This window comes from Lates calcarifer, linkage group LG10 (assembly GCF_001640805.2).
Source record: "Lates calcarifer isolate ASB-BC8 linkage group LG10, TLL_Latcal_v3, whole genome shotgun sequence".
Classification (NCBI taxonomy): domain Eukaryota; kingdom Metazoa; phylum Chordata; class Actinopteri; family Centropomidae; genus Lates; species Lates calcarifer.
In genome coordinates, this window is record NC_066842.1 from 12,437,121 (window position 1) to 12,461,680 (window position 24,560).

At 41.7% G+C, this 24,560-nt stretch overlaps 1 protein-coding gene across 11 annotated transcripts; it reads left to right on the plus strand.

Moving 5' to 3' along the window:
• The first annotated feature begins 12,197 nt into the window (after positions 1 to 12,197).
• On the plus strand, positions 12,198 to 23,849 carry tpm1 (tropomyosin 1 (alpha)). 11 transcript variants are annotated; one of them, XM_051073369.1, is made up of 10 exons: positions 12,200 to 12,444; positions 12,800 to 12,925; positions 13,119 to 13,244; positions 16,551 to 16,684; positions 17,061 to 17,178; positions 17,668 to 17,738; positions 18,546 to 18,621; positions 18,853 to 18,915; positions 19,020 to 19,089; positions 22,980 to 23,849. In XM_051073369.1, exons 1-10 carry the CDS (start codon positions 12,331 to 12,333, stop codon positions 23,060 to 23,062), a joined length of 981 nt encoding a protein of 326 aa, XP_050929326.1. In that variant the 5' UTR covers positions 12,200 to 12,330; the 3' UTR covers positions 23,063 to 23,849. The 11 variants fall into 11 exon arrangements, with proteins under 11 accessions (XP_018519701.1, XP_050929326.1, XP_050929323.1 ...); XM_018664182.2 differs by lacking the exons at positions 13,119 to 13,244; positions 22,980 to 23,849 and adding exons at positions 19,737 to 19,815; positions 20,953 to 21,169 and having other exon boundaries at positions 12,201 to 12,444; XM_051073370.1 differs by lacking the exon at positions 22,980 to 23,849 and adding an exon at positions 19,737 to 19,819 and having other exon boundaries at positions 12,201 to 12,444.
• The last annotated feature ends 711 nt before the right edge of the window (positions 23,850 to 24,560 follow it).

The following is a 24,560-nucleotide window of genomic DNA, read 5'->3' on the forward strand; positions in this document are numbered from 1 at the left end:
GTTTAACTGGGAGTGCCCATCTTACTACTCACCCCTCTCTCTGTCTCCCTCTCTCTCCCTTCAGTCCTTAGGACCAGGAGGATGTTTGTCTGGTTAACTCTGGCATTTGTACAGAGCTATCAAAACCTCCTTGGATTAATGATGTAAAGCAGAGATGTGGTCTGGTTGAGTTCTTCCTCTTACTGTCCTGAACTTCATGATTTCAGACTAATTAGTAAACCACTCTGTTATAGCTATAATCAAGTTTCCACAAAGGTCATGCATTTATAGCCTTTTACTGCAAAATTTCCATCTGGCAGGGGAAACACCATGGTCAGCATGATGGTTGCAATGAAAAACAAAAAATATTTTAGGGTTCGGGTTTCTCATGCACTCAAGCACCCCTCTTTTCATTTCTTCAACCTATATCTGTGTCTCCAGCTCTCTCTTTGTTTTTCTGTTGGTTGGCACTCAAGAGACTTCCCGTCACATGTCAGATTCCTGCACATGGATGCAGGTGTGGACTCCAGATGCACCTTTTCGGCACTGGGTTTGATGCCTGATCTGTTACACCATGGCATATGTCATTAACCTCTTTAACCCCACAGGCACATGTGGAGCAGATTTCATTTCTCCAGAACTTTGTCAAGAACCCAACTTCTCCTAGTGACAAGAAATGCTAAATTACAAGAAAAATGTGCACAAAACCAGGCTCGAAACATCTATACTTTTCTGTTCGAAATAATAGTGCAGACATTATCTGCACTATGCAAGCTGCTCAGTGAAGTGATGTACTGGAACCTGATAGCAGTTTTTTTGGAGTTTGCAAAAGTCTCATCACACATACATACAGTAATCCTTCGCTGTGTTGGAAGGTGTGCTTTGCGCTGACAGTGACTTGTGCCATGCCTAATCTCCACAGCCTGGCAAACATTTAGTTCTTGCTTTGTTCCATGCTCAAGTTCTCAAAACCGAAGCTATGTTAACCCGTAGCTAAACCAAACGACACTAGGTCAAATCTCCGCTTTCATCGTTCCAGCACAAATCTACAGTATATTTAAGCTATGGCGGAGCAACAACAAATGCACTTGGCTGATAATTTTTCTTAAACCCATATGTTTATATATTTTCCAGTTTGGATGACATGCAAGTTACTGTATATGCCCGGACGTGATACTGTGCAGGAATGGAGTCGCGGCTTGTGCTAAGAACAGCCTGGGTGAAACTGAGAGTTGTCACACTGCTAAGCTATGTAGCCAGTAATAGTGTGTTAATAATACTCCTTGAAAATCTCAGCGTTTATCAGTTTCTCAATTTGCCTTTTGGGGACTTGCTTTTGCAGTAATATTACAAAAATAAACAATGGTAAAATCTTTGTATATTAAGAAAAACAGTCACAAATCATATCAGTCTATAGAAGAAACTTGTCTGTGAACTGACTGTCAGTTTGGCTGGTGTATTTTTTTGTTTGGAATCCAGTTCTGGTATAAAATTACAAAACAGGTCAAGAGGGCATAATGGTCCTTTACAGCATAGAGAGAGGGAGAGAGTTTCTGCCCTTAGCTGGTTTTCTCCAGTTCTGGAGAAAAGGGATGAAAGAGGAAGTGAGGTTTGGAAAAAATGTGCACCAGGAAAAGGCTTTTGGGTTTTGGGCTGGGCTATTTGTCCAAAGCAAGTTTCTTGGATTTTTTTTTTTTTTTTTTTTTTTTTTTTTTTTTTTTTTCACTTTTGTTCATAGACGACATTTCAATCTGACAGTGTCTCTCTTGGGTCCTTGTCAGATTAAAACTGTGAACAAAAAGCTCTTTTGTAGTTTAGGCAATGTAAGGGATGTTCTCCTCCTGTTTTTTTGTTTTTTTTTTTTTTTTTGGACAACAGCACACCTGTTGTCCAAACTTTTATGAAAGTTGTCATAGGTAGTTTTTTGTGTTTATAATCCTGAGGTTGTCATATAAAGAAATCAGCATAGTGATGGCTGAGGAAGAGGTTTAGCACAGGCTCAGCAGCCATGTCAGGCAAAGAAATTTCCAGGTTGCTCAAGCTGATAAAACAGTGGAAGCCAGCATTGTTCACAGGCTGAATTCCTGTAGTTAATATCTGGCTTCAGTCCACTTTGTCAGGAAGTTTCACATGGTCCAGACCCAAAGATGGTATGGTAGAGTGAAGGAAGAAGGTACTTAACAAACTGCTGAGAAAATTACCAAAACCTCCCAGAAATTTCCATCCAGCTTTCTCTCTCTTATTGTTAAGGTTACTTATCCTGTACTATAGCTGTAACTCTCTGTTCTTTATCTAAGGATGATGTTGTTTAACTGAACCAGCTATTGTGGTTCAGCGATAAAAGCCATCATCCTCAGTCTGTGTTTACGCAAGTTACATTCAATGAGACTCTCGGGCACTTCATGTTCCAGGGATGCTGCTACATGTAGACTTCATGTAAACACACTTGCACTGTCTTGGCGACTAAAGGCCGAAGAAAAGAAACACAGCGGAACAGAGCAGCAACTTACAGTATGGTTTTGCCAAAGCGAGTGAGGTCATTGTGTTAAAGGGATGCCTGTTGTTTACTCATACTTACATACCACCCTTCTGCCTGCTCTGACAAGCAGGGCTCCCTAACATAAACTTGGGCTGATGGATCTAGGAGAATCTTTTACTCAGGTCTGGAGCACTTGACTATTTTAGGTCATCAGCCAGGTTCTCCCAACATGTTGGCTCCATAACTTGTCCAGTGTACAGCCTCTGATTTAATGAGAATAGTAAACAGAGTCTGTAGAAGGTGACTTATGTGCTTTCATAACTTGGAACTAGTTATTGTGTGTGCCATGATTTCACACTCAAACCCCAAGAGGTTATAGTAATATTACTTTAAATGATGTCAGGGTTGATTTCACTGTTTCTACTTTCGTATATGACAAGTAGAGTAGTAGTAGTAACTGTCCAGCAAAATATCATAAAATTGGTATTTTGAGAGTCAAATTGCAGGAAGTTTGTCATATTCTGGCCCTTACGTAATGACAGAATTTACCCGTTTTATGTGATAACAGATGGGTGGTGCTTTTACATGAAGTATGTGAGTTGGTTGCAGTCACCTTCAGAGGGTCCATCCTCTGCTGAGTGACAGTATTTGCTGTCTGTTTCTCCCATGACGGCACAGCAGCTCCTTTAGCCATCATGTAAGGAAGGCGCAGTATTTCTCAGTCAGCAATGACAGCAAGGCTATATTGGGACTGAGCTGAGACTTAAAACTTGGGTGCTAATTTTGGACAACTCCACATGTAGCATCAGGAATATCTATCAAATGCTATCATCTGACTCCAACACTCTCCTCTAAAGTCAGGCTTTTCTCAGTGATTTACTGTGATTTTTTTCCTGGTTTCGCTCATGCCTGAAACAGTGCTGGGAGTGAGCCGTGGAACAGGGGAGCCGTCTGTCTCAGACTGTGCTGCCGACTGGAACTGATCTGCAGTGTCTCCTGGGATTTAAGCTGTCTAGAGTGAAATCTAACACTCGTCCATCCAAACCCCTCTGTCTTAATAAGGAAACTTTGCTCAACACTCCTTAGATGACAGGCCACATTTCTGCAGAGAAAAAAGTCCTTGGCTCCTTTTCTTCTCTCAATCCTGCGGCCTTCCCCGCCCTGTATTAAAGCTGTATAAACAGTCCCTCCACTCAGTGCTCAGCAGATTTTTCTCAACACTCATGCCAGTTTTCATGACAGGATTTGGTGTGGGGACAGCCAAAAATGATTAATCAGTGTGACTTTATCCAAACTACTGTGTCTTACATGGATGGTTTGCCTGTCTGCCCCTCTTCTACTGTATTCACTCAGCCAGAGACTCAGCTGATTACCTTTGACGGATCCAGGGACTCTCTCCATAACTAAGTATATTTGTTGAAGTACTGCACGAAAGCACAATTTTGAGGTACTTGTACTTTACTTGACGATTTACATTTTGCCCACTTTATACTACTTTACAATCCTCTGCATTTGAAAGGAATGTTTTTACTTTTTAATCAACTTAATTCATTTGACAGCATGGAAAAAAAAAACATGATATGATGGCCTCGAGCCTACAGGTTAGAGAAGCGAGTGTGGTACGAACGATCGCCGAGATCTGAACCTGGTAAATGTTTCCGTCTTGGCAGACGTCTCGCATTACGTGTGTGTGAATGAACATGATTTTATTTTGTGAACGGAAGTGTTTTCACATCGTTATCAATCCCCGGCCGACGCATCTAGTAGTCTAATGATGGAGCAGAAATGGCAGAACAGTCAAGTCTGAGCGAACTTTCTATAAGCCATACGGTCGTATCGATCCGCTAAATAAGCCGATTACAACTTATTTCACAATGAAAAGCAACCTGTGTTTCTGTCTCATCTGATAGTCGGAAGAATAAGAACGAGAGCCTTCCAGCAGTGAGTAACATTTTAGTGTCTACTAACAAGTGTCCTCATTATTTGAAAACCAAAATATGGTCACCGTATGTACATAGTAACATTACTTATTGACCATGTTCACATATCTGTTGAACTGGTCCGCTCACAAGCTGTGGGACAACAGCGCTTCCGAATTCTTTATCAGCAAAACGTTGTCAAAATAGCTAGCTAATTAGCTAGCATTAGCTAATGTAATCCAACGTTAGCTAGCTACTTAGCAGCTTGCTAGCAGTGCTCAATTTGTCAGAGGAAGTCTCAGAAGACACAGGGTGCTGTTCCGGTTGGTGAGGGGTAGTTAGCTTGTTCACAGTACCAAAGTTGTTGCAACAGGTTGCTTGCTAGTGTCTGGTAAAATTAACTTTTTGGTCAGAAGAGACATGACGAGGCTGTATTAGTTTGACAGCTAACTAGCTATTAGTAATATCAGTAGACTGTATATAAAGCTAGTAATATAAGGTAACATCACAGTTGAGCAAAGTGCATGAATGCAATAGTAGCTACCAAGCCACCTAGCTTAGAAAATTTAGATAAACGTTTTTTCTGGAATATTTCAACTATTTGTCCTTAAAGTTAATTTGCTGCTTGTAGGTGACACTGTGATTCACATTAATTAAACAGTCAGCAGAGTGCAGGAAATTACATGTATGACACTGAAATGTTCCTGTGAAAAACTGAAGTACAAATATACAGCATAAATAAGTCTACTCTACTTCAGTACCCCAGTTACTTCAGTACCTCAGTTAAAATTTTGCCCTGGCTACAGCTTCCCCCCTCCCTCAGGTGCCTTGGCCATGTACAAAAGCACTTAAACTTTGTGTGTACTCATTGCTCACTGCTCCTAGTGTGTGTGTGTTCACTGTTTACTGAGGGGTTAAATGCAAAGGTCAAATCACCTGTGTGTATAAAAAACATATTCTGGACAATATAGGTCACTGGACTAAACAACCCAGTAGTATGTAAAGTTAAAACTAGCGCCACCTCAACCAGCTGCAGCAGTAAAATGCGGATAACACATTGATTATCTAGCATGATTCTGTTGTGTTCTAACAATATTAAATTCTTTAACACTTTATGTAAATTTAGCTTATAATACTTTTGTGCTTTTAGCTAAGTAGAATTTAAATGCGGGACTTCTACATGTAAGGGAGTATTTTTCAATAATGTGTTGCAACTTTTACTTAACTAAAACATCTGAGTGCTTATCCCTCCTCTGGTGTTTCCCATTCTGCTGATGGGAGTGATGCTGTCTTTAGGCAGCTGAGGAGCATAATTACCCTCTTATCGTACTGTATATTGTTATCTTAGACATCCAAGGCCTCAAAGCAGGAACTAACCAGACCACACCAGATGGATGTCTATTTATTCTCACGTCTGTTGCCCTCAGACAGTTGTTTTTTGACTGACTTTGCACAACAGTTTTATCTAGCTCCTTAGCTGTGCTCTGAGTCTGAGCCTGACTGGAAAACGGTCACGGCATCTGATCAAACATGGGGCTGCAGGCAGGCTTTCAGTATAAGAATGCAGGTGCCGCAGAGCTGTGGGTTCCTGTGGCATTCCTTGCTGCAGAGAGACCACTGTGACCCAGGCGCAGTGAACACAGCCTGCAAGCTTTTCAAACAGCCACTCAAAACCACACTGGAATGTCTCATCACCATAGATTCTCACACACACTCCACATTATGGCTTTTCTTGAGCCAAGCTATGATCATTTTGTGGTTTGGAACTCATACTCATAAACTTCACTTTCTTTTTCAAATTTATAGAAAAGGAGGATTTTTTTGTTGTTGTTGTTTACTACAAATGGTCATTCTAAGTGTTTTGATAAGGATTACTCTCCTGTAGGAAGAGTCTAGATTTTGTTGTTGAAGGAAAGTATTATGTCACCTAAATATACAAAGGCAAACTACTGTACTGCCATAGAAGTCCAGCATCCTCCTCGTATTGCCATTGTTTCATTTCTCAGTGCCAGAAGGCTCTGACCGTCAGGGCTCTAACACTGAGAACAGTGGCTGAGCTGGAAGTGCATACCAAGAAGTTTTATAGCCCTGTGGAATGGAAAGAAATATCGAGTACGTCTTTGGACCTCACAAAAAGCCCCCGCAACTTAGCTCTCTCCTCTGTCTCCTCTACCTCGCTTACACAAGAGAGAAAGAGAGAGCCCATATATGGACACATATATGAAAGATTCTCCCTCTGTGTGCAAACACGGAAACTTCTAGCCCTGTGACATGAGGGGCAAAAGATTGAAGGCAAATATTTGAAGAGAGCTATCAACAAGATGCTGAGCAGCTGTGAACTGAGATACAAAACAAGTAAGAAACAATAATTAGGCAGTAAGAGAGTGAAGATATCGAGTATATAGCAAAGGACAGTGAGAGATTAAGTCAGTGATTCAGGAAGCTCCGTGAACAGCTTTTGATCCCTGAGGGAAGAATTTCTGAGCAGGACACAACTATGATGCTATTAGAGAAATCTCTTATCTGGAAATGGGAGAAGTTCAAGCTGCTTGTAAACAATCATTTACTCCCCACTTCCCTCTTGGCTTGCCCTTTTCTGTGTACAGATAAACACAATGAAAGAGCAAAAAGCATTGTTTTCCCTAACTGAAGAGCAATTTGTACAGCAGAATGTCAGACAGATTGACTTTTTTGTTCCAGTTTTCATGCTATGACATGTCTGGCCTTTTTTTTTCTTTTGAGAATTTAATATTACGCCAGGATTCTCGCATGGCATCCCACATGAGCTTGAAATGAATCGTGACAGTCCGAAGCTTTTGCCCACCCCACCCCCCACCCCCTCTCTTTTAGTTGAAGCTGACTGAGCAGCATCAGATATGGCTGACATTCTTGCCTCTCTGTGTGTCCCCATCTGCAGAGGGGAAACGCAAACAAACAGTCAGGGAGGAGCCCTGTCGAGGCCACAAATATTCCTCCATTATGACTTCTACCCACATTTGTGTTGTGCAGCGCTGGAAGAGCCTTCACGTTTGGTATTTTTATTCCACAGCTCAGCTTGTTTTCTCTGAGTAAGACATAGCTGCTCGCAGAGTGTCAGTCAGGATTCTTGGCAAATTTCCATCTCTTAAACTCTGGAAATTACATCTGAATCTCAACTTTCACCAATGTATCTATTCAAGAGCAAAATCTGAACTTCAAAAGTACTTTTAGATGTTCACTTGTTATTATATATAGCATTTTAAAGAGCATATTTCTTACAGTTTTCCCTTGGGCCAGCCCCAGAAGAACCTTTAAAATGCAGTAGTCATGAGGATTTCCATAAAACCATGTAAGACTAAAAGTTTGTGCTCTATTCCAGGCCTGTGAGAGATTTATTACAGGTCTTTACAGTCTGAGAGATGACAGATCCTTTCATTTAACAGCAGCTACTTGTACTGTAGCAAATAACTTGGCACAGGAGGAATGCTGCCCATCTTCAATGAAGCACCTGCAGCTGAAGTATTTGACCTTCATACACCAAGGAATTTGACTCCTCAAACCCTTAAGCATGGAGAGTAGTGAAAATTGTGATTTTTGAGCACCTCATACTGTAGTCCTCAGTTTCCTTGAATTATATAAAAAGTTTAAATGGAATTACAACTGACCCAGGGACACTTCTGTGTGATTTACGCCCTTAATGACAGATTTATCACCACAGTGAACTGCGTGAGTCAAAGTGTCACAGCCTTATTGCAACTATCCATCAAGTAAAATACTGTTGCTGTCTCTGTTCCCTGGTTGTGGTTAGATGTCCACCTGTGCTCGCTAATATACCAGTTTGAGTCTACCGGTATAGGTCAGTGGAACATTACTGTGAATAAACCCAGCGGCAGTAGGGCATCGGCCAGGCTTGGGTTACAGCTTGGGTTGCATCCTCCTACTACCCCCTCTCCATTTTTGCTATGCTAAATGATTATGACCCTGCATGGAGCTATCTAATCCCACGGGTACTGTCCCAAAGAGCCAAGGAGTTCTCTCTATATATATATCTGGACGATGTCTGCAGAAATCTTTGGATGATATTTGACGAGGAGCCTGCCAGGGCTGTGCTTCTCAGAGTTTCACTCAGTGACTGTGGACTCAACGTTAAGTGCGAACTACCCTGCCCATTGAAATCAGTAGTACATAATTGGAAAACAACGATCATGCTGTTTTTCTAAATATTACATCTTCACACCAAATGACATATTTTTGCTGAAGAGCAAGTAGTTTAAGATATTTTCCTGGAAGAATTTGCCTTTTCTTTTGCCTCAGACATTCATTGTGACTGAACCTCTACTGAGGCAGACACATAGTTTCTCTAATGCAGTAAGATTTTAGCCATGAGAGAACCTTAAATGTCTCTCCCAAGGGTGCTCTTATGCAAACATGATTTCAGGCACAACAGCCAAGTCGAGCTTGGCTCCTCCCTTAGCGGTGACTGAGGAGAACCGGACATTCCATATACATAGTGGGCTGTCACTGTGGGCCTAACAGATTAACTAACACAGTGTTACAGTATTAGTTTGATACTGAAACACTTGGAAAGGCAGCTCTGTGTTGTTTAGATGGGCCAGAAGGCAAACTGTGCTGCTGCCTCATGGCCACAAAGTCGCAGAGTAACTCTTTTGTCAATTTCCTGAATGTAGATGTAAAGTTTGGTTATTTGACCCCTAACATGGCCACTTTTTGACCCTTTTACATCTATGTTTACTGATCGTATCACTGTAAATATTTGTGTGGCTTCAGAGTTGTCTCATGTTTTAATGTGGTTCTGTATACTATAACTTTTACAACCTTGTTTATAGCCACAGTTGTCATAAAACATCTCACGTGGTAGAATGTAAAGATAATGATAGTGTAGTGAATATGAATATGAATTCTGCTCATTGCTGCACCTGTTTTTTACTCAGCTGTCGCCTCATGTAGACGAATGAATCAGGAGACAAAGACGATCGGGATTCCGGCACGTCAGAGTATCTCAAGATCTGTCCAGAAAATGGGCAACAGTTGTCTGATTTTTTCACCACAAGACTCACTCTGTATTGTGGGGAATGAATTCCTCATTCAGTAAAGTCAGACTACATCCTCACAGCTGTTTGCCGCCTAGGAGGATGAATACTGAGAAGATTCTTGGCTGTTGAATGAGCACAGACAAAGCCCTCTGAAGGCAATAAATTCACTAATGTGACTGTGACTGATGGCAAAGATCTGGGAGGGAGGAAAGTACGGCAAGAATAGTAACATAAACATTAGTTTGTTTGGTAATTGCTGTTGTTCTTGCAAGTAAATTACCTGATTTGTCTTGTTTCAGTGTCAATTCAAACGCTATGAAAAGTAAATGATAGGATGTAGGTTGAAATGTTTTTCAGATGTTTTCATCAGCTGTTCTGTATGGAAGCTTTAGAGAAACTGAGCACAAACTTATATGTCTGGATTCATTTTAAACTGTCTTAAATATTGATCACATATCAAATATAATATTGTAAAATTAAAGCAAAATAGCGCTGTCTTAATGTGAGCGCTTTTAATATTCCAGCGAGATGTAAGTTGGAAAGCAGTAGCTTTTCAGTAATGTTTGGACAGGAGGAGAGATTTGTGACTACTTTAATCAGAACAAGTGTATTGGGCTCTGGGCTATTTTTACTGTGCCAATATGTCAAAGGAAAACATCATAATGGAGCTTATTTTCATTCCCAGAATGCCAGAGCAAATCTAGTGTGCCATCACAAACCTCCCCTGAGTCCATTAAGGGAAAATGCTGTTGAAGATGAGCAAGATCAGATTGCAAATCAAGAGTACAACCAATGCTTTACTGTCAATGGTGAGAACAGTATAAAGCCTTTCTGAAAATATTAAATACGACTTCATATAAACAGCATAGAATACTGTGTGCAAAGAATCAATTGAATTTAAATTTGAATTGAATTTACAAGTCTGTGTGTAGTACAGTATATTTTACATGTAAAATATACACGACGACATGATGGAAATTAAAAAACCCACTATAAACATTAAATAAAGTAAATTATAAAGTAATTCAGTAAAGCAGTGTCTTGGAAGACTAAGCCCAAGCTTTATGATATTTATTGGAGTTAAATCATATTTTACTCATATGCATATTGAGGAAAAGAAAAATAACTTTTCCAGAAATGTGATCCTAAAACCCACATGTATTTACCTAAGACTGATTCTGAGTGAGTGCGAGAAAAGCAGGCAGCAATAAGGCCGGATCTGTGACCAGTGTTTTTCAGTGCCAGTCACAATTATACAAATGCCAGTCTGTTAGAACATGGGCAGGGCCTTGATTACCAAAATATTTTTCTATTACTGTGCCCATCAATCAAAGTCTAAGACAAGGCTGGGGCCTGAATTACCAGGACAATAAATTAAATTATAGGAAAGAAAATTGTTAAAACCGTTTCTGATCCCATCATTCTCTGCTGTTGTCATATTTTACTCCTTATTGAGTAAAGCACCCTATCTGATTCTGCAAGCATGAGTGAGTCTGCCAGGCGTAGCAACAATAATCTATAAAACAGACCAAAGCCTGAGCAAGACGAGGATTATTTTAGGGGACGTATCTAATAGCGTAAGACCTTGGACTCTTGGCACAGAGCCTTGGATCCATATTACAGACCAAGGCAGGTGCATGAAAGAGAAGGAGGTCCTAAAAATATCCTTGAGGATCTTTGTGAAGACTAGAAGACACTTGGGGTGTCCTCAGTCACCACAGTTGTATGTCTTAGCCCAGTGCATTTATATAATGTTTAAAAAAAAAATTAAGGGATTAATGGATCAAACTATTGATTTGTAATTCATATACTGTATCAATAACTATAATAGACATGTATAGAATATAATATAACACATTCTTATCCCCCAGATTTATTAGAGCTAATAGCTGAACTGCACATAAACTGATTTTATTCTTCTTTAGTAGTTTGCAGAGCAATTAACATGGCTCAAATGCCAAGTCAATCAGCGGCTCAGCTGCAGTAATTGAGGCCTGGCTGGGGCTGGAGGCAGTGGTGCCACATTCAAATGACACATCAACAGTTTACAGGGAGGATATCAGATACATTATCAGGTAAACACTTCCCTGCCTTGAGCCCCCCAGACTGTGAACAATGCCTCTAGGGTTTGCATGGATTACCGAAGCATCTCTTCTCAGACGGCCCACTCCCAGTCCAGAGCCACTACAACTTATCCCAGAGGAACTTACGCTAACCCACCCACCCAAACACACTCCGACACAGAGACACCAGTGGCTGCAGGTTTTGCCAGAAGCCTGGTCAAACTGTTGCTGCAGCTGCTGCATGTGGTCCCACTCCCAGCCAGTCACAGAGCAAAAAAAAGGGGAACACTCTCACTGTGAAATAAGAGAAATAAAATATGTCCCATATTCCAATAACACTGGAAACTGAATAAACTCAAAAGGCACTTAATTAAGAGAAAGCGATCACGTGCTGCTTTTAAATGAGTTGTCACAGTGGTTAAACATACAGCACACAAGTGCCATGCAGACATTTAATGATGTGCTCATTCTAAGAAATGGTCTTCATCTGCATCTTCTCTGCGCATTAAATGGCTTGTGTTACATTACCATTAGGAAGCCCTTCCGTGGGAGCTGCCTTCATGTTCATCACACCCCATATAAAGGCGTATCAAAAGTCAAATGTTTGGGAGCAACGAATCGCTGAGCAGATCCTTAAAAAAACGCCCGGGCACCCACACACGCCTCCTCCAAAAAAGTATTGGATGTCCAAAGGAATCCAGTCACCCTCCCCTTGAAAGTACATATTTGACAGGGCACAGTCAGGCAGAGCCCGCACTCCAGCTTAGCGTTCAGTTAGGCACAGACGCCCCTCGGCCCCTCTCCCACTCTCTTCCGGACGTTTTTTGTTGGTGCCGCCGAACAGCAAATAAGCAGCCATGGATGCCATCAAGAAGAAGATGCAGATGCTCAAGCTCGACAAGGAGAATGCCTTGGACAGAGCTGAGCAGGCTGAGTCAGACAAGAAAGCAGCAGAGGACAGAAGCAAACAGGTCGGCTGATTTTTTTTCTTTTGAGGAAAGTCTCACAGATCCATATAAAAAAAGCAGGAATACCAGCAGCACCAGTAAAAAGCTGCTGCCCATTAAATGGATCGCGTCCTAAATACGGATTAATTACTTTCTTGGATAATCCCAAATAAGGATTAAATTAAGAATAACCCATCCTTTTTGATTTTTGGATGTTATAAAACCTCTTCTCAACTGTTTTGGCAATTGGTGATGTAAATATAGCCAAAATTATGATGTTGATCATTCAGAAAATCGGAAAGAAGTAATCTTTCATTGAATCAGTGCATGTTTATTTCATATTGTTTAACTCTATAATGTCTTTTATATGCATGTATAGTTAGAGGACGAAATAAGAGAGTTGGAAAAGAAATTGCGCGTTACTGAAGACGAAAGAGATAAAGTGTTTGAGGAGTTCCAAACTGCTGAGGAAAAGCTGCTGACCGCTGAGGAGGTCGCCACCAAGGTATCTGATCCTGACGTGCATGAGCTTCCCTAACTTTTCTCTCCTTCTCTCCCTTTTTTTCCCCTGTCCTGTCCTGTCCTACTTCTGTCCTGTGTGTCCAATCTGTCCGCGCTCTTGCGCCCTGTGCGCGTTCACGCAAACTCCTGCTGATCACCTCTGAAAACTGCTCCCGCACTGAAAACTCAGCCCTCAGCTTGAGGACGATTTGGTAGCTCTGCAGAAGAAGCTGAAGGGAACTGAGGATGAGTTGGACAAGTACTCTGAGGCTCTTAAAGATGCCCAGGAGAAACTTGAGCTGGCTGAGAAGAAAGCCACCGATGTAAGTAGGGAAGGGACTCTCAATGGCACCATTCCCCGCACCACGCTTCTTCACACCTTCACTCTCTCATCACTGCGAGTTTGGGAAACGACAGTTCAACTCGCCAGAGGAGTTCAGTCTCCTCTCTGTGGTCATTCAAATTACACTCGTCTATTATCTTTGGCACACCTGCCCTTCCTGGAAAACTGACCGTCAAACTCTAAATTGACTCTTTGATCACATGACCAACTGTTGTTGAACTGTCGATTCGTGTTTTGTCACATGTACAATCACTTACAAGTCAGCCCAAAGAAAGTCAAACTGGTTGTTTAACTGATTCACACAAAAAGATTTCTTTTAAATGCTAGTCAGTGATAGGCTGACTCATTAACATTAGCAGCCTGTATTGTGTAATCATTTTCTGTTTTTTGACCTGGATGTGTTCAGTCTTATAGGTCTTTGGCCGAGGAAGTCTTTCTCAGAGTGAAAAGCGAAGTAGTCTAATGTGCAGTCTTCCCAGAAGCACTGAGCGCAAGCGCCTGGATAAATATAGCCCACTGCTTTATATGGTCAAGATAGAGCTCACATCTGCGGGCTGCGCTCTTTGCTTACCAAAGGGGAAAAAACACACAGTTTCCCATCAAAATGTCACAGGCAGCATAATAATTAAAAATATATTTAGCTCATCTACAGCAATATTAAATAAATTATCGTTTTTTAATATTTTCTTGCTCATAATGCCTTTTCCCCTTTTGGATAAATCCATGATTGGAGAACTATGTAAAGAATTTAGGCTAGATTGAAGCATTTAAAGGTCGCGACCTGCTGGAGACAAAAACACATTTTCTCATGACAAACAGTCCGTTAAGGGTCGAGTTCAAGTGCAGCAGACAGAGAGAGATGTCTGCTCCCAAGAGTCAATCAGAGGAATCAGTATGCAGCGTGGCTTATAAACTCAGGAAACCCCGGTGTAATAATCCTTTAATCGGATTCTTCAGGGAGTTAGGGCTATAGTGACTGTACTTTATAGTCTACTGAGTTTTAGCCGATCACATTTGATGCTGCATTTTATTCCCTATAGGCCTGTATACTGCTGTGGTTACGTATGGCTGTAGTGCTCCAATGACTTTAACTACTACTCAGTGTTTTATAGCCTTGCTTTTTGTTTCATATTTTTGGAGGGATTTTCTGCGATATTTGCAAAGTCTAAAACGCAGCCTGTAATTACCGCATTCAGTGAAGACCTCTGAGTGGCCTGTAGTCTCAGATTTTATTACAACGTGTACTGCTGACAAATGTCCAGCAGAGGGCGCTGTAGCTCTATTAGCTCAGCCGCAAGTCTGATCATCACCGTGTGTTGACTGGGTGTGATCCTGTCAATAAAAAAGTATTCTTACTTTGTATCAATTAAATTTCACATTTTATTATTTTATGGCGCATCGCAGCAAATTTCCACGGTGTGACGCTTTTGCACAATCACAGAGAATATGTATTTTTTTAGGCCTGTTTTGATATCAGAGGCACTTCCTGGACAAATAACAGGCATTGCAGAGTGCGTCTCCAGAAAGCTTGCGCACTGTCTTCACGCAGCTTTCAGCACAATCAGGGACGTCACCTCGCCGCCTGTCAGTTTCTCGGAAATAGTGCTACAGCGCAGAATATAGTTTGTGTGTGTATATTTATAGTTGTAAATCAAACAATGGCCGGAGCTACATCGCTGGAGGCGGTAAAACGAAAGATCAAATCCTTGCAAGAGCAGGCAGACGGAGCTGAAGAGAGAGCCGAGAGATTACAGAAGGAGTTGCTCGCGCAGAGGAAAGCCAGAGAACAAGTAAGCATGTTTACCGCGCAGGGGCTCGCTTATAGAAAAAAAAAAGTACACGCATCTTCATCCTCTAAGTCCTGTCTGTGCGCATTCGATCAGTTTCCTGCATTCATTTTGAATTGATACGCAGTGAGATAGCGGGGTTTCTCCTTTGATACCACCGCAGTGCTGCAAGCTGAGCTTCTCTTGGCTCCGGCTTGCAGTGCCACCTCAAACTAGTGCTCTGCTGAGTGGTTTGATTGCCTGCTGTGCTCCTGGCTAAGCGCATATAATTGGCAACGTTAGGCCTGTGATGCCCAGGTTCTCACAGCCGTGACACATTGTGTTTCCCACCCCCTCTATACTTTAATTCATTTGCATCTCCTTTGATGCACTTCGCGGTAACGGCCCCCACTCAACCTGCTTTCTAGTGAGTTCCGTTTATTCTTGGCACTACAGCACAAGGTTAAACATTTTCAAAAAAAAAAAAAAAAAAATTATATTTAGCAACCAGGAAGTTACAACTAAAATGTGGCAACATTTAAGTTGCCAGCGTGCACTGTGAGCTTAATGCTCTTTGACTTGTCCATATAAGGACAACAGGTTTTCACAGCTACAAAGAGTGATTTCCCTCCCTGTGAACATAGCGGCAGTTATCTTGACGGGAAATAAATTTCTGCAGGGGCCTCTAGCAGCCACAGTCTGTCTCAAGCTCAGTCTGTAACTGATGATATGTACGGTGTTTTAAAAGGGGTTGAAACTTAAGTGCTTCAGTGTCTAGATTATTTGTAACTTCCTTCACAGGCTTCAACTCCTTTAGATGCACTTTGGTCCTGCACTGCACGCTAAATGTGAGCTGCAGGGTAAACAGCCTGAAAAGACCTTTTCAGTGAGTCAATCAGTGAGAGTTCTAGTACTTGTATCCTGTTTTCACAGTGCATTTTCAGGACAGTGCAGGTCTCATACCTGCTGAGCGGACATCAGAAAGCAGAAGTAGACAGAAGTTTGAATATTCATATTAAGGGCCTTCTGTGTTTATAATACCACATCCCTGTTAATGAATAGCAGTGTTTCTCCAAAAGATACCAGATCATTTAGCAGGGACCAACGTCTCAGATGTGACCAGTTAAATGTCTCCGACAGTTGTGAACCAACCAGAGAGCCTCCTCTGTGGTTGTATCCGCACCATGTGAGCAGTCATCTACAGTGTAATTGTCTCAGGCACTTTGACTTGAGCCTTGTTAATGTTCTCCCAGGGGCCTAGTAATGAGGCAGGGTATTCAACCCTTTTGTCAGCTTGGGACATTGTTATCATTATACACAATCAGTGAGGAGCACAGGCATGCCTCCTGGGAGGGCTTTTCCCAACAGGTGACGCACAGAAACACTCACCTACCGGGCATGAATTGAAGTACAAGTACATTCTTTGGGCTGATGTGTATGTGTGCACTTATGTGATTTCCAGGTTGTTTGTTAAAGACCCCCGAGTTCTGACGTTCCATTCTTCTCTCTACCCCTCCTAGGCTGAGGGAGATGTCGCTTCCCTTAACAGACGTATCCAGCTGGTTGAGGAGGAGTTGGATCGTGCTCAGGAGCGTCTGGCCACTGCCCTGACCAAGCTGGAGGAGGCAGAGAAGGCTGCTGACGAGAGCGAGAGGTGGGTTTCTTTAGAGCGGCGCGGTCTCTGCCGTGTCACTCTTGCTCTTTTGCCGTAGAGACCAGGTGGCAGGGCAGAGAGACCCCCCCCCCGGCCCTTTTGTATGGGGTATAAACAGTGCCTCTGTGCTGCAGAGATGGATGTTAGACACTTCACTGTCTCACCAGCTGTGTCAGACAGTGCAGTCATTCCCTAACATCCCAAATTCTGCATTTTCTCTCTTTCATGTCAGAAAACTAGAAAATTAGCCACCCACTGTAGAAGAGTGTATTAAAGATTTACCAGTCATGTATGTCCTCAGGGAGACGGTAGGCTATCTGTCAAAATCCCAGCTCCTGATGCCTAACATCCCTTGACTGTTTGCTCGCTCCCACAGAGGCATGAAGGTCATTGAGAACAGGGCCATGAAGGACGAGGAGAAGATGGAGCTGCAGGAGATCCAGCTGAAAGAGGCCAAACACATCGCTGAGGAGGCTGACCGCAAATATGAGGAGGCGAGTTTTCCAGCTGCTGGCAGCTGCCCCCCAAAAAATCCTGCACCACCAAACATGCAGTTTCTTAATTACTGCAATCAGTTTTTCTTCAATAATATCTAAAATGTTAAAGGACCAGTTACAAAGCATTTAAGCATTATGGCATTGCAGGCATTCACAGTGTTCCGCAAAAAAAAAAAAGCATGAGGGGACACTTTACTTCTACAACCCCTCCCCATTTTTAGACAATATATAAAGATGTATTTAGAAACAAGTATAATTATTGGCAGGCACTGTACATTTATAAACCATAAATCTGCATGTAATCAAATTCTAGTGTGTTATATACAATTTATTAAAAACCATTCATTAAATGTTTACATATATTGTGCTAAGTGTTACAAAGTATGATTAAATCAAATTAGAATCAATTTCACTTTGAGGAAAAGCCTGTTGACCACATACTAAGTATTAGACGTCTTGTAACACTTTGTTGTGCTGTACCTAAAGGTGGCCCGTAAGCTGGTCATCATTGAGGGTGACCTGGAGCGTACAGAGGAGCGCGCTGAGCTGTCAGAAAGGTAAGACTTTCCTACCCAAAGTCTGTGTTTTGCACTCACGCATCCAACAGCGTTTTGGAGCTTCCAGCACTAATACACACAAAGTATAGGACTTGTTTTCATTTGAACAGTGTGCCCTGTGTTCTCACTGTATGTGATGCTTATTTGCATGCCCTTCGTGGTTTGAATGGTTATGGCTTGCACACGTACGCCGCACCCACTAAAACAGACGGGCTCGAAGAGTGGAAGATGAGCTAAGGGTTTTGGAGCAAGGCATGAAATCACTAAACTCCTCCGTCCTACAGGTACTATAAACAAAAACTAACACACACTTATATCTCTGATGAGTGGCTCTTTTCACTTTCGTTCATGCCGCTGAATGAAGCCTCTGCTTTGCTTGCCGTGTTTGTTACTTTCGTCTTTCACTCTCTTCTCTTCTGGGTCTTAGACTCTTTCACGCCTCTAACATGGCAGGGACTGTGCAAGAATAACACCTCACCTTGTAAGAGATGCATGATTTTTAGCTCAAAACCAAGTAATCAACTACTTTTTGTGTGACAGCAAGAGCTATTCTCACACTCCTGCTCTGTTAAGGCACTTTTACAGTACTTGGGGTTCCCGCCTCGTTCCCTGTAGTTCTTATTTATTTTGTGTCCTCTCCCTCTCTCTTTCTTACTTTCCCTCCACCTTGTTTTGTGTCCACCTCCGGTTCTGTCCATCCTCGCATTCCCTCCTTTTCCTCCTCCCCCTCCCCTTTCCCCAACCCTTCCTTGTCTCTTTTGCAACTTTATCCCACTCCCCCACCCCCCTCGTTGTCTAAAATACCAGCAAATGCTCTGAGCTTGAGGAAGAGTTGAAAACTGTGACCAACAACCTGAAGTCACTGGAGGCCCAGGCTGAGAAGGTAAGTGCCACCCTCCTGGCAAAGTGCACGCTGTCAGACCCCCTCAGCTCCCCCTGCACGCTCAGTGGAGCAGAAGAGCCTGAGGAGCCAGTCACATCAGTTTTATTTCACTTATGTATATATATATAGATAGATAGATAGATAGATAAACGTATTAAAAGATGTGTGTGGTATCACTTTGAATACACGGGGAGATTCAGAGTTTTGACTCTTGTTGTTTTCGTCCCACAGTACTCACAGAAGGAGGACAAGTACGAGGAGGAGATCAAGGTCCTCACCGACAAGCTGAAGGAGGTAAAGTTTCACATGGCCTTATCTGGAGTTGTGAGCTGAACCCACAGATGCTGTTTCGCAGTTGGAGTGTTGGGCTAACTCATAAATCTGTCTCTCTACCACAGGCTGAGACTCGTGCTGAGTTCGCTGAGAGATCAGTAGCCAAGCTTGAGAAGACCATTGATGACTTGGAAGGTATGGTTTTTTCGCACCTCACCTCACAATGCCACTCTGGTTACTTTGTAATGTTTTTCGTATATACTAGTCGTGGTGTTTGGGTAAGTGCTCAGTGCTTTTATAGAAAGTCTCTTTATCAGCCCATTCTTTGCTTTGCTCTTGACCTCTGTTTCTGCTTCCCTCTCAATTTCATCGTGGCTCTTTTTCAGACAGCTTCATACTTGTTGTTGTGGTGACTCTTATCCTCCCTCTATTAAGTCTAGTTGATTTGTTTTTGAGTTTTAAGGTGGGAAAGAATGGCTTTGATGTTTATCAGATATCAGGCCTGGATGTTGACTTAGCGTTCAAAGGGCCGAGAGCCATATGGCAGTGAAATAAACGCTCCATTTCTTGATGGTGTTGAGGAATTTTCCTTTTTTTTTTCTTTATGCACTTTCATTCTATCATTTTCTGGTGTAACTTTGTTTTCCTTTTTTTCCCCCAATTTCTTTCCTATCACCACTTCCTGTCCTCTCCCTCTCTCTCTCTCTCTCTCTCTCTCTCATCGATGGTCTGGACGCTTCACTCTTCACCTCCTTGTCATGCGCTTCTCCACCTTTGCTCTCTGTCACTTTCACCTCCCCTCCCCTCCTCTCCTCCCTACACCTGCCCTGGCCCACCAATAGATGAGTTGTATGCCCAGAAACTGAAGTACAAGGCCATCAGCGAGGAGCTGGACCACGCCCTCAACGACATGACTTCCATGTAATTTTCAACCTGCTGTGCCTGCTTGTTCCGCCGTCACTCCCTCATTTCCCCTCCTTCTCTGCACACCAGCCGCTCCACCTCCATCCTTAAACCCCCCCCCCCTCCCTTGATACCTTATTGTACCCTTCATTGTTACTACATCCAACTCTTGCATCTGTCCCTAAACTTAAGAAATGGTTATGCAGCTATGTTTTTATATAGTCTTAAAGTTTATTGTCTTAAAGCAGACATTGAGGTATTCCCTGTCTGTGTAATTTAAGCAATAATTACAACTCACTTTTAAGTTGTATAATGATACTGCACGCCATTTGTATTAGTATCATTCATGTTTGAGAATACTGTGAACAGGACTGAAGTAATGTGATGCATGAACAGAGACAGCATGAGTCTGTTGACATTTCTTAGCTCATTTAATCGTGAGTTGTATTACTTTTTATGTGAAACATAACCATTGTAACTGGTAAGTGTATGCATTTTTATAATTCCTTAATTTTCAAAATATTCATGGTAATTTCACATGATATTTTGACATCCTAAGCAATGCATGCAGGTTGTCTATCAAAAGGTTACAGACTGTGTTAAGGAAGCATTTCAATGAATCTGATTCACTCAGGGTTATGTGAATTGTTTCCTCTTTCCACTTCTACTAATATGGTCTACTTCTCTCTTGAAGAAAGGCCCCCCCCCGTGTGTTTGTGCAACCCCCCAACCCCCCTGCCCTCCCTGCCTTCCCTGCCCTCCTCCATTCGTTCTGTCATCACACCAGTTGAGCTGTCATAGTTAAAGCATCGCTGTGGTTGAGCCCACCCTACCACCCAGTTCTGCTAAATTAAGGTGTTGTCCCTCAACATCTGGCCATTCTGTGGGAGATCGACAAAGGCGCACGGCATCTGTCCGATCCACCGCTGCTCCTCGTGTTTTAGCAGAAAGGTCTTGATCGACCTCTAGTTTGTGCTTGACAGCGTGTTCTATCCCACAATGCATTTCCATCGTGCATTGTAGTTTTTGCAGTTGCAGTGCAGTGCCGTGACTCCTGTGGTTCTGGTGTATTGTTGAGTGGTGGCGCATCTTAAATTTTCGTAGGTCCCACGCCGACCCCCCCTTGGTTCACTGTACCTCTTCTCTCCCACACAGATAAATTGTTTACACCTCATCAAAGACGCCTCCTGCCGGATGAGCGGCACCTGTCCGCTCTCTCCAGCCTTCTCTCCGTTTTCCCTTCCCTCTCTGTCTTTGCTTTCCTCTCCTCCTCATGTTTTCATCCTCATGTCAACGTTAACGGCATCCCATCTCTTGTACAGAATCCTAGAATCTTTCTGCGTTGTGTAAAAAATAAACGTCTTTCCTTCTATGTAAGCTGTATCTCTTTACTCTGTCCTTTTTTTTTTCTTTTTAATTTCTATTCATTTTCAAGTGGCTCTAATAAAACCAGGAAGCCTTGATTTTAAGTTATGTTTTCGATTTTTGTTTCTGCATCTCAACAAACCATTAGTTGAGCTTCACCCTGCTTATCTTGGCATAGTTTTCTAGATCTCAATGGATGTCCATTTTATTTTCTTCAATATTGTTATGTGAAGCTGAGATATTAGGAATATCACAGTAGTGCTAAAAGCACATAAACTTAGAACATCTTCAGGTACTTGACTGAAAGCTGAGCTGACTTGTCTTCTCTCTTTAGCATTTGAGACTGATGCATGCAAGCACTTTCCAGTATTTAGTACTGTGGCAGGATGAGCTGACTGGAAAGATTTGAGAATTGGAGGGAGTTAGTGTTGGATTGTTATCAGGAAGACTGTGGTAAAGTGGAGTAATGGGTGTAATGGTGGAATATAGAACGGTATGTGAGATTTGTTGAGCCTCATCTGGTTGCTGGAGAACTTGGATGAAACTGATATCAGTGATTATGACACATGGGCTTTGTATGATACACAGTATCCTGTCATATATTTGAATAAATATGCAATCACACATTCTGAGTCTTTTTATTAAACTTATTTCCACAAAGTACAAAGTCAGGCACAGACAGACAAGCAGAGTGAGCAGTTTTCTTCTGGAGCTGTGTGTTTTGAGTGAAGAACAATTGCCGAGCCACATTCTTAAACTCAAAAACAAACAGTGGTTGATTCTCAGTTGCACTTTATCCAGTTCTGATGTTGATATCTATTATGTTGCCGCAGTATCCATCAAAAAAAGTTTTATTTCAAGGTTATGCTGTGCTGCCATGGTTCCTTTTAACCTTTCTGGGTTAAATCTCCTCCTCCTTTGTTTTCACTCAACACACTGTCCTGCCATGTGTTACTTGCTGCAGAGAAAGGGGAAAAAAAACTTGGACTGGCAAAACTTTCAAAAAACAGAAACAGCAAAACATTGTTGGATCATGCTAATTAAAAGGCTATTCAGATATTTTCAGTGTGTTTCACAAAGAATAAAAAAAAGTCTTCAGTGCTGTATTCTAAAGAAGGTAGGTGTCAACAGGCAATGCACTTTCTCTTTCCCTATTCCTCCTCCTGATTTCCTGTCCTCTCTCTGTTTTCCAACTTGCTCTCTGACTGCAAAGATCGCCTCTACCAGCAACTTGAGAAAAACCGCCTTCTCACTAATGAGCTACGCGTGGCCTTGAATGAGGACTAAATTGTGTGAATGTTTTCATCTGTTTGTTACGGTTTTGTTTTTGATGTGTGTACGACAATCTGACCCAGTATACGATCCAAAGCTCTTCCAGTTTTGCATTGTCCACGTAACGATGCCTGCACTGCTTGAAATTTGTGTTGCTGTTTGTGGAAATGTATTTATAGTGAAGCAGTAAAGATCAGGGATTCATCTCAGATATATCATTTTCTAATCTTGCAGCTTACTATTATAAAATGATACAATCATCATTGTTTTGTAAGTTGTTGTTATGTTTTTGTGTATTAATAAGAATTTTGTTGTAGACCGTGATCTGTTTGCATGGTTGCTTGCATATCATAATATGAGCTTGTTTACTCAGTGTGTCTCTCTTGTTTTTTTTGTGTAGATTGGGTTTTTAAAAAAAAGGGCACTCAAATTTAATGACTGACCTGAATGATGTAGCCAGCTTCATTATTAATGCAAGCTAACCAGCTGAGTCACTCCTGCTCGCTTGTGTGAGATTAAAACTTCTTCATTTGATGTTCTAACAGAGAAACTGTCACACGCTAAAGAAGAGAACCTCGATATGCACCAGATGCTGGACCAGACTCTAATGGAACTGAATAATTTGTGAAAGCACAGTCTGACCCCCCCCCTCCACGCACTGTGGTTTTGGCTTTTTGTACTTGCACCTTGCTTACCCCTCTTCTCGTACCTTGCCCATGGTGGAGAGCAAACAGCCAGATGCTATTCCTTTTGCACCGTCCTGCCTTCAGTGGAACTCGACCAAGGAACAAAGCTAAAGGGAAGTAAAAGCTTAACCATTCCCTTTTGATGAAGCCTAAACTGAGAAACACCATTGTTTTCGCAAGCCAGTTCTTATCTTGTAATAATGTCTGCCTTTTTTTTTTCTTTCTTTTTTTTATTTTGCTCTGGTGAAATGACATGTGCCATTAGTTACAAAAATTGTTGTCCACATCTGCATTGAAGCTGATCTGGTACGTTCCATTCCACCCTGTTAAATGCACATACCAAAGGATAAAGTGGAGAAATTTTGCACTTAATTAAACCTCAGCATTATGCACATATTGCATACTGTAAGACAAACTATGTTTAAAAAACAAATACAAGCCCTCCTCCCAGAAAATTTCCTCTCAAATGTAAGTATGCATCGGCTCTGCCTGTCAGTATGTATACTGGTGCTACTGTATTGTTAAGCAATGACAGAAAAATGCTAATGCATTACAGTATAGTCTTAGAATTCTTTAAAAACATTGCTCAAAATTTTTTCAACTTGTCTATGATTTCAGTCATTGGTTGTGCATTGTTTTAGCATTATTTTAATGTAGATGTTTCAAGTGTTTATCATATCTGAAATGTACAAATTATGACTATAAAATAAAAGCACGTTTTGAAAGTTTTCTAACTTTGTTTGTGGTGCATACATAGCCCGTTTGTTCTTCATAGAGTTGAACTAAAGAGCTTTCATTAGATTTTGGGGTGACTGAACAATACTTGATGCAGTGTAAAGGAAAAGAAAACTTATTCAATAGACTGTATCCTAACCGCAGAGTGTAGAATGTGTTGATTTTTTCAGAACAATTGGAGATCTGTTCATTTTGCAGCTTTATTGCATTACTCCTGGCTCATTTTCACTTGACCCTCAACTTGACTTCTAGCTGGGGGGAAAAACACTGTCATGTGTTTCTCTGGTTCAGTGGAGCTCACTAAGCGCTACTGGACCATATCAGTTCAGTTTCAGAATAATCAAACCATGTAGCAATAGTGGAAAATTTTCTAAATTTATTGTAGATGAGTGGAAGTAACAGCACCAAAACATTACTAAAAGACAGAAGTGTATGTAATAAGAGCCTGACTTAAGTTTGACCTAACTTACAAGCACATGGTCGGGCAGGATATTTAAATAACCATAATTTATGACCTTAAGACTTTATCATGCCCTTTATATTTTGCATGCTATCTTACTTATTTTCCCTTGGGCATGTAATGGAGTTTAAAAACTTTAAAAGTAGTATAGACTACTACAATCTACTACAGGGACAGCACCTCAAAACTGTACGCACATACCACATACTAGTAGTATTATTCAGCAGTGGCCAAAAAATGATCTT